Consider the following 13,497-nt stretch of genomic DNA (forward strand, 5'->3'; position numbering starts at 1 on the left):
GGGTCGGGCGGGGCTCTGCGGGAACAGCCCCCGCGCCGGCGGCCCAGGGAGGAGGAGGAAGGAGGAAGGAGGAGGAGGAGGAGGAGGAGAGGAGGAGGAGGGAAGCAGGAGGCGGCGGCAGAGGTCGGGGGAGGAGAGTCCGGGCCCGCCCCCAGGGCCGGGGCTTCTACCTGGGCTCGGAGAGGCCTCGGGCACAGCTGGGGCTGGGGCTGGGGCTGGGGCTGGGGGCCGCTCCCTCTCCCTCCTCCTCCTCCTGCTCCTCCTGCTCCTGCTCCTCCTGCTCCTCCTCCTCGGGCCCTTCCCCGTCCCTCCTCCCCGTCCCCGTGTCCCTGTCCCTCCCCGTCCCCCCCCGCCCGTTTGGGGCACCATAGGCGGCTCCGGCGCCAAGATGTCCACCCGCCTCGTCTGCCGGGAAGCCAGTCACGCCGGCAGCTGGTACACCGCCTCAGGTAAGGCCCTGCCCGCCGGGCCCTCGGCCCCCGGCCCTCTCCCCTCTCCTCCTCCTCCCCCTCCCCCTAACCCACTGAGGGCCTGCCATCTCCGCCTCGGCCCGTCCATCTCCCCCCTGTCCGTCCCCCTCATCCATCTTGCCCCGCTTTAGCTGCTTTTCCCAGCCTCCTTCTCCCTAGCCCGCCTCCCCTTTCTCCGCTTCTCCCTTCCTCCTTCTTTTCCCAATTTCCCCTGTCCCCCTTTCTCCAATTCTCCTTTCCTCCCTTTTCTCCGATTCTCCCTTCCTCCTTTTTTCCCCCATTGCCCCTTCCCCTCTTTCTCCAGTTGTCCCTCCCCCCCCCCCCGCCCCGTCTCCAATCGGCCCTTCCTCCTTTTTCCCCAACTGCCCTTTCCCCCCCTCTCCAATTGTCCTCCCCCCTTCTCCAACCGCCCCCTCCTCCTTTTTCTCCCATTGTCCCTTCCCCCGTTTCTCCGGTTGCCCTTTTCCCCCCTCTTTCTCCAGTTGCTCCTTTTCCTCCAGTTGCCCCTTCCCCTCCTCTGTCTCCAGTTGCCCCTTCCCCCCTCTTTTTCCAGTTATCCCTCCCCCCTTTCTCTAATTGCCCCTTTCCTTCCTCTTTCTCCAGTTGCCCCTTCCCCCCTTTCTCCAACCCTCCCTCCTTTTTTCCACTTGTCCCTCCCCCTTTCTCCAACTGCCCCCTCTTCCTTTTTCTCCAATTGTCCCTTCCCCCTTTCTCCAGTTGCCCCTCTCACCCCTTTCTCCAGCTGTCCCTCCCTTCTCCAGTTGCCCCTTTCCCCCTCTTTCCCCAATTGTCCTTTTCCCCAATTGCCCCTTCCCCCCCTTTCTCCAGTTGCCCCTTCCACCTTTCCCCCCATTCTCCAGTTGACCGTTTCCCCCCTCTTTCTCCAGTTGTCCCTCTCCCCCTTCTCCAGTTGTCCTTTTCCCCTTTCCCCAGTTGCCCCTCTCCCCCTTTCTCCAGTTGCCCCTTTCCCCCATCTTTCTCTAATTGTCCCTTTCTCCAACTGCCCCTTTCCTCCCTCTTTCTCCAGTTGCCCCTTCCCCACCGTTCTCCACTTGTGCCTTCCTCTTTTTTCTCCAACCGTCCCTCCCCCCCCCCGTTTTTCCAACCGCCTCCCCCCCCTTTCCTAGCGCCTCTCTTCCCTTCTGCTTCCTTTCCCCTTCCCCCTCCTCCCAAAGACGAAAGCAAGGCCCAGCCTTCCACTTGGCCCGCTTTTCCCACTCCCTTTTCTCTCAGTCTCAGAGAGGAAGATAGTTACCTCCCTCCCCAAAGTAGACGGTGCCCTCCACATGTTTCTGGTGCTCATTTCATTGGCCCGGGAGGAGGTGGATTTTGGCCACGTCCCACTGAGATGTTGGGGGGCTTTGGGGTGGTCTCCTGGCTCCTTTTGTTGGGATTTGTTGTTGTTATCATTCATTCAAGGTGCAGCTGGAGAGGCTGAGTCAGCATTTCTCCAGAGCTGTCTGACATTTAAATTCCAGTCTCCGGCAACATCTCTATCATGCAGGGGCCTGGACCACAGCGTAGTGCACAGTTAATGGACCTTCTCCCTTCCTGTCTCGCCCGCAAACATGGCAGTGTGCTTTGTGTGAGATATTTTAAGGTTTTCCCCCCCGCCACCCCCGGGCACCGTGCTACGGGCCGATTTTCCTGGCCGATTTTCAGGAGACTGTATTTCTGGTAGGTTGAGAAAGGAGGCCTCGCTATCGTTCCGTAGTACCTTTCCGTCGCGGATGCCAGATGCCGACCCTGATGACTACTGGCGAAATCGTTCCGGGTCTTGAATCTCGGAGCCTTCCCCGTGGTGTAGTTTGGAACAAACGGGAAAGATTGGGAGGAACCTTCTACTGTGGTGGTTAGGGGTCCAGCCTGTCTTTAGGGGCTCAATTTCCAAACTTGATATCCTAAAAAGACAAAAGGAATAATGCGCACTTTTAGATTGGCCACCAACCAGTTTTGCATCGAGCGAGGTTACTTTTCATTTCCACGTGAAGAAGCCACGCGTGTCGACTATTTCACAAACGTTGAATGGCCTCTCACCACCTGAAAACATGTCATTTGTTTTAGTCCTTTTCGGCAGATGGAAAAGCAGATGCAGGAGGAATTCAGTGATGTGCACAAATCCACGGTAGCGTGGAATTTGAGAACCCGGAGTTCCGATTTCTGCACCTGGTCAAAATCCCTTAAGCTCTGGAGACTCTTTAATTTTAGATTTCCAAACGAAAAGCTTCCGCATTTGCCTTGCAGGGGAAGCAATTTACTTAATTCTTTCTTGACTAATTGCAAAAAAGCGGTGATTTCCCCCGATGTGCAACTTCCTTGCAGTCCTCCCCTTTCACCGTCCCCTTTCTGCCTGCACATGGTGAAAGTAGTTCTTTAGCTGATGCTTTTATTTCATCTTCGGGGTTAATAAGCGCTCAATAAATACGATCGAGCGGAAGCCCCGAATCCCGAAGATCGCCGGCTGACGGTGGCGACGGAGACCGTGAGGCCACTGCGGTGGCCAACCTGGCGACTGCCTGCTGGTTCGTTCATTCGTTCAGCCATATTTATTGAGCACTGTACTAAGCGCTTGGGTGAGCACCATATAACGATCAAACGGACACATTCCCCGCCCACAACGAGCTTACGGTTCATGGCACCACCCTGTAGCCTTGGCACTCTGATGCGATCGCTTTGGCCATAAATGGGTTTTGGGCTTCATAATCTCATAAGATTATGAACAGAATCTTAGAACAGTGCTTTGCACGTAGTAAGCGCTTAACAAATACCAAAATTATTATTATAATCTCGCGGGCAAGTGTCCCGTGTTGCTCCGTCGCCCGCCTGTTCCCTCACTGCGCCCCGGACCCCAGCGAGAACCTGCCTGGAAGAGAGGGAGCGAGGGGCACCGTTCAGACCATTAGCACTAGAATCGGTTTCTCATTCAATCGTAATTCATTCAGTTGTATTTACTGAGCGCTTACTGTGTGCAGAGCACTGGACTGAGCGCTTGGGAAGTACAAGTCGGCAACATATAGAGACGGTCCCTACCCCACAACGGGCTCACAGTTCGTGTGACGCTCCCTCGGGTCCCCCTCGAATAATAATAATAGTAATAATGACATTTATTGAGCGCTTACTATGTGCAAGGCACTGTTCTAGGCGCTGGGGAGGTTACAAGGTGATTAGGCTGTGCCTGGAAAGTCCAATTTGGCAACAGATAGAGACAGTCTTCTAGACTGTGAGCCCGCTGTTGGCTAGGGATTATGTTGCCAACTTGTACTTCCCAAGCGCTCAGTACAGTGCTCTGCACACAGTAAGCGCTCAATAAATACGATTGATGATGACAATTGATGGTGATAGGGACCGTCTCTATATGTTGCCAACTTGGACTTCCCAAGCGCTTAGTGCAGTGCTCTGCACACAGTAAGTGCTCAATAAATACGATTGAATGAGTGAATGAATGAGGAGGAGGAGGACCGTCTCTATATGTTGCCAACTTGGACTTCCCAAGTGTTTAGTACAGTGCTCTGCACACAGTAAGCGCTCAATAAATGCGATTGAATGAATGAGGAGGACCGTCTCTATATGTTGCCAACTTGGACTTCCCAAGCGCTTAGTACAGTGCTCTGCACACAGTAAGCGCTCAATAAATACAGTTGAATGAATGAATAGAAGGGGGAGACAGACAGACAAAACAGTACATGTGGACAGGTGTCAAGGCGTCAGAACAAATAGAATTAAAGCTAGATGCGCATCATTAACAAAATGAATAGTAAATATGTACAAGTAAAATAAATAGAGTAATAAATCTGTACAACCATATATACAGGTGCCGTGGGGAGGGGAAGGAGGAGAGGAAAAAGGGGGCTCAGTCTGGGAAGGCCTCTTTGCCGTCCTGAAGATTTTGAGGCCGAGGGGGCCGAGGCCCTTCTGTCATTTATTATGGGAGACTCTGTCATCCATCTTAATATCTTTGTCCATGACGTTTTTGCCATAGTTTACACACTTCTGGAGGGCAGGGACTGTGTTTTGCTCTTAATTTAGCACAACAGCTGGAGAAATAGATGTGTTTTTTTTTTAAACCCTTTTCTAATAGAGAAGCAGCGTGGCTCAGTGGAAAGAGCCCGGGCTCTGGAGCCAGAGGTCATGGGTTCAAATCCCGGCTCTGCCAGTTGTCAGTGCTTAACAAATACCATCGTTATTGTGGAAGCAGCGTTTCTCAGTGGAAAGAGCCTGGGCTTTGGAGTCAGAGGTCATGGGTTCAAATCCCGGCTCCGCCACTGGTCAGCTGGGTGACTTTGGGCAAGCCACTTAACTTCTCTGTGCCTCAGTTACCTCCTCTGGAAAATGGGGATTAAGACCGTGAGCCACCCGAGGGACAACCTGATCACCTTGTAACCTCCCCAGCGCTTAGAACAGTGCTTTGCACATAGTGCTTAATAAATGGCATTATTATTATTATTATTAATATTAATAATGGTGATGGGATAGACTTATTTCCTGAAAAGCCAGGATGTCCGTTATCAGCCAGTTTTTACTGTTCATTTCCATGGGTAATTTAAAAGGTACAAAAAGGTTATTTATCCTAAAATTAGTACATGTGACTTGGGAATTATCTTTGTAGATCATTCAGTAAAGATTCATTCCTGATAAGGCTATACGTTGCCAACTTGTACTTCCCAAGCGCTTAGTACAGTGGTCTTCACACAATAAGCGCTCAATAAATACAATTGAATGAATGAATGACTAAGGCAAAATTGAATTTAAGTTAAAAAAGCGAATTCCATCTTGTTTAGCCTCAGCCTATTACTTGGCAAAATGCCTTGTTTCACTTGACACTTTTTATACTAATTCCGTTCGATTATTGCAATTAAGATCTTTAATTTAGAATGACTTAAACTTTCCAGTGTTGTTGACAGATGAAATCATTTAGGACATTGGCCGTGTGAATTACTCAAGAAAGTAGATATTAAAAGCTCTCCAGATCGCCTAACGTCTAACCCCGAAGTAAGGCTCAAAAATGTTTCTTTAAAACTTTAGGGTTTTTTTGTGTTTTTTTTTTTTTTGTCTCTCGAAAAGAGTAGGTGGATTTAATGCGCTGGTAAATGAAAGAGTAGCTTTTGATTCTTTGTAGGTTACTCCCTCTAGACAGAAATAGTGGCTGGAGCACAGGCTTGGCAGTCAGAAGGACCTGAGTTCTAATCCCAGCTTTGCCACTTGTTTGCTGTGTGACCTTGGGCAAGTCGCTCAACTTCTCTGTTCTTCCGTTACCGCAACTGTAAAATGGGGATAAAAACTGTGAGCCCCATGTGGGGCAGGGACTCTGTCCAACTCAATTTGCTTGTATCCACCCTGGTGCTTAGTATAGTAGCATATTGAGTATATTGAGTAATATACGGAGAAGCAGCGTGGCTTGGGAGTGAGAGGTCATGGGTTCAAATCCCATCTCCGCCGCTTGTCTGCTGTGTGGCTTTAGGCGAGTCACTTCAGTTCCCTCATCTGTAAAATGGGGATGAAGACTGTGAGCCCCACGTGGGACAACCTGATCACCATATCTCCTCCCCAGTGCTTAGAACAGTGCTTGGCACATAGTAAGCGCTTAACAAATGCCGTCATTATTATTATTATAGGGCCTGACACATAGTAAGCGCTTAATAAATGCCACAATTATTACTATTAGGAGTAGGGCACCTCTTATGAATATTACCCCCAGGGTGCTGTGACTGCTTCTTGAACTGAGCACATTTCTCGGAGGAAAGGTAATGGGGAGACTAATATCAGTTCCCGTTGTTCTTTCTGAGTCTCTGAGTAAGCGCTTAGAACAGTGTCTGGCACATAGTAAGCGGTTTAACGAATGCTTTCATTATTATTACTAGCTTCAAGGCCATCAATCAGTCGGTCAGTGGTATTTACTGAGGGCTTACTGTGGGCAGAGCACTATATTAAGCCCGAAGTAGAGAAAGTAGTAATAATAATAATAATAATAATGGCATTTATTAAGTACTCACTATGTGCAAAGCACTGTTCTAAGCGCTGGGGAGGTTACAAGGTGATCAGGTTGCCCCACGGGGGGCTCACAGGCTTAATCCCCATTTTTACAGATGAGGTCACTGAGGCGCAGAGAAGTTAAATGACCTTTTTTATGGCATTGATTAAGCGCTTACTATGTGCAAAGCACTGTTCTAAGCGCTGGAGAGGTTACAAGATGATCAGGTTGTCCCACGCGGGGCTCACAGACTTCATCCAGGCCCGGGGCCTGGAATGCCCTCCCTCTGCCCATCCGCCAAGCTAGCTCTCTTCCTCCCTTCAAGGCCCTGCTGAGAGCTCACCTCCTCCAGGAGGCCTTCCCAGATTGAGCCCCTTCCTTCCTCTCCCCCTCGTCCCCCTCTCCATCCCCCCGTCTTACCTCCTTCCCTTCCCCACAGCACCTGTATATATGTATATATGGTTGTACATATTTATTACTCTATTTATTTATTTATTTATTTATGTATTTTACTTGTACATTTCTATCCTACTTATTTTATTTTGTTGGTATGTTTGGTTCTGTTCTCTGTCTCCCCCTTTTAGACTGTGAGCCCACTGTTGGGTAGGGACTGTCTCTATGTGATGCCAATTTGTACTTCCCAAGCGCTTAGTACAGTGTTCTGCACATAGTAAGCGCTCAATAAATACGATTGATTGATTGATTGATTGATCCCCATTTTCCAGATGAGGGAACTGAGGCACAGAGAAGTTAAGTGACTTGCCCAAAGTCACACAGCTGACAGTTGGCGGAGCCGGGGTTTGAACTCATGACCTCTGACTCCAAAGCCCGGGCTCTTTCCACTGAGCCACGCAAGGGGTTTACAATCCTCACAGACCTTAAATTCTAGGGACCGTAAAGATAGGCACATCGAGGATGTGCGGGAGGGGTGAGTACTTGGGTGTTTAGTAGGTATGGACCCAAGGGCGGTGGGCGATGCAATAAGCCCCTTCCTTCCTCTCCCCCTCGTCCCCCTCTCCATCCCCCCATCTTACCTCCTTCCCTTCCCCACAGCACCTGTATATATGTTTGTACATATTTATTACTCTATTTATTTATTTTACTTGTACATATCTATCCTATTTATTTTATTTTGTTAGTATGTTTGCTTTTGTTCTCTGTCTCCCCCTTTTAGACTGTGAGCCCACTGTTGGGTAGGGACTGTCTCTAGATGTTGCCAATTTGTACTTCCCAAGCGCTTAGTACAGTGCTCTGCACATAGTGCTCAATAAGTACGATTGATGATGATAAGGAGGGAAGAAGATAGGATGGGGTTTTTACTGCAGTGGGGATTGGCCGAGTGTGTTTTCCTTCAACCGTGAATTTTTCGTGAAACGATGGTGCCTCGACTCATCTGGAGGCTTCCTAAAGTGTCAGAGTAGAACAGGGGAAGGCCGAGCCCTCCCGTGAAGTGCAGCCGCGGCGGGTCCGGCCCATATCCCGGTGAGCCGTGCGCTCGGGAGATAGTATCGCACCCCTGCAGAAAAATCGAAGTGGGGCCAAGAGGCTGGAGAAACAGATAAGTACTGGGGCGATGCAGATCCAGCCTGCTAACAGTATTTGCTCACTGTGTTCCTGGAACTCATTTTAAAAACTAAACAGTGGCAGGTGTTTTACTTTTTGAACCATCTTTCATAATAATAATGATAATGATGATGGCATTTGCTAAGCGCTTACTATGTGCCAAGCACTAAGTGCTGGGGAGGTACAAGGTGATCAGGTTGTCCCATGGGGGGCTCACAGTTTTCATCCCCATTTTGCAGATGAGGTAACTGAGGCGCAGAGAAGTGAAGTGACTTGCCCAAAGTCACACAGCTGACAGTTGGCGGAGTGGGATTCGAACCCATGACCTCTGACTCCAAAGCCCGGGCTCTTTCCACTGAGCCACGCTGCTTCTCTGCTGCTTATCTCTACCCACTCCTGCTGTATTTTTTGTTTTTAAGTAAAAGTATTTAGGGAAATGATTCTCAAAGAGAATTTTGATCTCTTCATGTGGCCCTTGAGACCCTCATTTGATTCCTTCCAGTCTTCTAGTAATAGTAATCGTATTCGTTAATCAGTCGACGGTTTTTATTGAGCGCTTTATTGAGCTGGGCAGAGCACTGTGCTGAGCACTTGGGAGAGTTCAGTATAACAGAATTTTTTTTATGGTATTAAGCGGTTACTATGTGCAAAGCACTGTTCTAAGCGATGGGGGGGATACCAGGTGATCAGATTGTCCCACATGGGGCTCACAGTCTTAATTCCCATTTTCCAGATGAGGTAACTGAGGCACAGAGAAGTTAAGTGACTTGCCCAAAGTCACACAGCCAATAAGTGGCAGAGCTGGGATTAGAACTCATGACTTCTGACTCCCAAACCTGGGCTCTTTCCACTGAGCCACGCTGCTTCTCCGCATATGATTCTCTTCCTCTTTTTGCGTGATTTCGCTCCATGTCCTTGATAGAAACCTGTCGGGAAAGTAGGGGATCTATTTTTCCCCACAAGGGAGGTCCTTTTAATAATAATAATAATAATAATAATAATAATGGTATTTGTTAAGCACTTACTATGTGTCTAAGCGCTTTTGCATGGAACATGGCATGTTTAGACTGTGAGCCCACTATTGGGTAGGGACTGTCTCTATATGTTGCTAACTCGTACTTCCCAAGCGCTTAGTACAGTGCCCTGCACACAGTAAGCGCTCAATAAATACGATTGATTTGTGGTTGTACAAATCAACCACTGTGGTTGTACATATTTATTACTCTATTTATTTATTTATTTATTTATTTATTTTACTTGTACATTTCTATCCTATTTATTTTATTTTGTTGGTATGTTTGGTTCTGTTCTCTGTCTCCCCCTTTTAGACTGTGAGCCCACTGTTGGGTAGGGACTGTCTCTATGTGTTGCCAATTTGTACTTCCCAAGCGCTTAGTACAGTGCTCTGCACATAGTAAGCGCTCAATAAATACGATTGATTGATTGATGATGGCATTCAAAGGAAAATTTGTGTACAAAAGTGGAGGCGTTCAAGGGACCCGTACTGCAACATGGAGTTCAAGAACATAAACCCGCATTATAGGAATGCTGCGTGTATTACATTTTGACTCTTAATTTAACACTTAAACGTGTAGAATTTTTTTTTCCCAGGTAAATATTCTGGGCTTTAGAGTCAAAATGCTCTGCTCCTCTCTTCACCAAAATTCTTTAATTCTTCTGTGATCTTTGATTTATGTAAGGAATTTTGCTGTGCTCAGGACATTGGTTCATTAGCCTAGGCTCGTTATTCTTCGTTGCATTTATGGGCTGAGTTTGGGCAAAGCACTGTACTGACACGTAGGGAAAAAGGACAAGGATAATCAGTCATACTGGTCCATGGGGAGCCTGGCAGTCTGATAATAATAATCATAACTGTGGCATTTATGAAGTGCTTTACTACAGAGAAGCAGCGTGGCTTAGTGGAAAGAGCCCGGGCTTGGGAGTCAGAGGTCATGGGTTCAAATCCCGGCTCCACCACTTGTCAGCTGTGTGACTTTGGGCAAGTCACTTCACTTCTCTGTGCCTTTGTAATCCCAGCTCTGCCAGTTGTTTGCTTGTGTGACCTTGGGCCAGTCGCTTCACTTCTCTGTGCCTCAGTTCCCTCATCTGTAAAATGGGGATTAAGACTGTGAGCCCCATGTGGGACAACCTGATCACCTTGCAACCTCCCCAGCGCTTAGAACAGTGCTTTGCACACAGTAAGCGCTTAACAAATGCCATCATTATTACTATATAATAATAATAATGACAGTAAGTGCTTAACAAGAGAAGCAGCGTGGCTCAGTGGAAAGAGCCTGGGCTTTGGAGTCAGAGATCATGGGTTCAAATCCGGGCTCCGCCACTTGGCAGCTGTGTGACTTTGGGCAAGTCACTTTACTTCTCTGTGCCTCAGTTCCCTCATCTGTAAAATGGGGATTAAGACTGTGCGCCCCCCGTGGGACAACCCGATCGCCTTGTATCTCCCTTAGCGCTTAGAACAGTGCTTTGTACATAGTAAGCGCTTAATAAATGCCATTATTATTATTATTATTATTACTATATAATAATAATGATAATATTATTATTATTACTATATAATAATAATGATGGCATTTGTTAAGCGCTTACTGTGTGCAAAGCACTGTTCTATGGCAGGCACGATTCTAAGCACTGGGAGGATTGAAGCTCATCAGGTTGAACACAGAGTCTGTCGCACATGGAGCTCACAGTCTTCATCCTCCTCCTCATCATCATAAATCATATTTGTTGAGCGCTTACTATGTGCAGAGCACTGTACTAAGCGCTTGGGAAGTACAAATTGGTAACATATAGAGACAGTCCCTACCCAACAGTGGGCTAACAGTCATTTTACGGATGAAGTGATTGAGGCACAGAGAAGTGAAGTGACCGGCCCAAGGTCACACAAGCAAACAAGTGGCAGAGCTGGGATTAGAACCCAGGTCCTTCGGACTCCAAGGCCCTTGCTCCGTCTACGATGCCACAAGTGCTGTTGGCAGACACTCAAGGGTCAGCGTGAGCACAGAGTAGCAGAAAGAAGAAACTGAGAGCACTGCTGCTAAACATCCTGCGGTCCCTGTCACAAGTCCAATGGACACTTGGTTTGATCTAGCAATGGCCTGTCTTTTATTTACACGAGAGAGTGATCTCCATCCATTCAGTCGTTTATTCAGTCATCCCCCTCTCCATCCCCCCATCTTACCTCCTTCCCTTCCCCACAGCACCTGTGTATATGTTTGTACATATTTATTACTCTATTTATTTATTTTACTTGTACATATCTATTCTATTTATTTTATTTTGTTAGTATGTTTGGTTTTGTTCTCTGTCTCCCCCTTTTAGACTGTGAGCCCACTGTTGGGTAGGGACTGCCTCTATGTGTTGCCAATTTGTACTTCCCAAGCACTTAGTACAGTGCTCTGCACATAGTAAGCGCTCAATAAATACGATTGATTGACTGATTGATTTATTAAGTGCTTACTGTGTGCAGAGCACCGTACTAAGCGCTTGGGAGAGGATGTTATAACAGGATTGGTAGACACGTTCCCTGCCCACAATGCGCTTACAGTCTAGAGAAGCCCAGACGCTTTCCGTACTCCCTCCCCATGCTGTCACTCACCCTGCAAATGCCTGGTATTTATTGAGTGCTTACTACACTCAGGGCACTGTGCTGAGCGCTTAGAAGAGTAGAGTACAGCAGAGTTGGGAGACACATTCCATGCCCACGAGCTTACAGTCTAGAGGATCGCAGATGCTGTCGTTGGCTCTGAACACGTCGAGTTCTTGCGTTGCCGTTTTCTCCTCCTCCGTCCCCGCCTGACATTTCTCCTATAATAATAATGATGGCATTTATTAAGCGCTTACTATGTGCAAAGCACTGTTCTAAGCGCTGGGGAGGTTACAAGGTGATCAGGTTGCCCCTTGAGGTCATGGGTTCAAATCCCTGCTCCACCACCTGTCAGCTGTGTGACTTTGGGCAAGTCACTTCACTTCTCTGTGCCTCTCTAATCCCAGCTCTAATCCCGTCTTAATCCCCACTTTACAGATGAGGTCGCTGAGGCCCAGAGAAGTGAAGTGACTTGCCCAAAGTCACACAGCTGACAATTGGCGGAGCTGGGATTTGAACCCATCACCTCTGACTCCAAAGGCCGGGCTCTTTCCACTGAGCCACGCTGCTTCTCTGGGCGTACGGTGCTCTGCACACAGTAAGCGCTCAATAAATACGATTGAATGAATGAATGACGGCGGGAACTCTGACCAGAACTGAGCGGAAGGTAACATCCTTCCTCTCAGAGGAGGCTGACGGCAGTTTCGGAGTTCGTCCCTGCAGTCGCCTCCCTGAAATCAGATCATTTCCAGTTGAGGTAGTGGTGGTTGGCCTTCTGGGGGTCTCTCCTTTTCAGATTAATGACTTTGTAACGCACATTTTGGATATGGAACCTGTGCACTGGACCATAGGCGTTGTCTAATTCCCAGCAAACGAAAACGTGAGTCATGGGAAAATCCTCCTTGTTGCACATAGCTATTACTGAGACTTTAAGTAGATGGTGGTATACCAGATAAATTGAACTAAAATAAGGGAACCTGGGCTTCTCAGGTTTTCCCACACTTTATTGATTCGGTACATTGCAGCTAAAAGACCTTATAACTTTGGTATCTTCAGAAGTCAAGCCAGTTTTTCGCATAATGACAGTGGCTGCAAAAGTATAAAACTAGTTCAGTCGCTTTCACTCTGGAGCATCAAAGGCCTTTCTTGTCCGTCCATTAATTGGGGGTTTTCTACATTACCGTGTTTTACGGTGGTGAAATACAAGCACGAACACGACAGCTGTGATGACATAGAGAATGAAACTGGAAAGGCATCCCTGTTTGACTAATGGTCATTGACTTTGGCTGAGGGTACCAGGGCAGACCTTGACTTGGCTAAAACTATTCTGGTAGCCTTCCCATTGGTCATTCCAAGAGTCCCTCCTTGCCGGTATTCCAGAGATCAAACCGCCGCTCCGAGAGGTACATCTTCTCCCTTTCCAGTGAGTGTGTAAACTCCATTTAGAGGCTGTTTCTATATGTGAGTTTTCACTCATTCATTCATTCAGTCGTATTTATTGAGCGCTTCCTGTGTGCAGAGCACCGTACTAAGCGCTTCATCATGCAGACAGAAGCTGCCCCTTTTTCCTAGAGGCAGTCGCTGCCCAGGAGGTTTGTTTTTAAACCTCAGAGGTGGTTAACACTTAAACTGGGGCCAAAACCGTTCTGTCGCTTCCGAGGTATTGCATTCTCCACGTTCGGCCTGGGTCTGTTACAGACTTAGGTCCGTAAATCGAGATCCTGTCGTGGTTAGTGGGTTGAGGAAGAAGCAGCGTGGCTCAGTGGAAAGAGCCGGGGCTTTGGAGTCAGAGGTCATGGGTTCAAATCCAGGCTCCGCCAACTGTCAGCTGTGTGACTTTGGGCAAGTCACTTCACTTCTCTGGGCCTCCGTTACCTCATTTGTAAAATGGG

The 13,497-nt window shown here is 48.0% G+C and overlaps 1 protein-coding gene across 2 annotated transcripts in view; it reads left to right on the top strand.

Annotated features, from left to right (window-relative positions):
* Nucleotides 1-349: 349 nt before the first annotated feature.
* Nucleotides 350-13,497, top strand: part of MEMO1 (mediator of cell motility 1) — a 97,975-nt gene continuing 84,827 nt past the window's right edge. For both annotated transcript variants that reach the window (XM_038772059.1, XM_038772060.1), the window contains exon 1: nt 350-449. In XM_038772059.1, coding sequence (XP_038627987.1) covers nt 389-449 — 61 coding nt within the window. In that variant the 5' untranslated portion in view covers nt 350-388. The remainder of the gene's footprint in view (nt 450-13,497) is intronic.

Source organism: Tachyglossus aculeatus, chromosome X1 (assembly GCF_015852505.1).
Source record: "Tachyglossus aculeatus isolate mTacAcu1 chromosome X1, mTacAcu1.pri, whole genome shotgun sequence".
NCBI classification, from domain to species: Eukaryota; Metazoa; Chordata; class Mammalia; order Monotremata; family Tachyglossidae; genus Tachyglossus; species Tachyglossus aculeatus.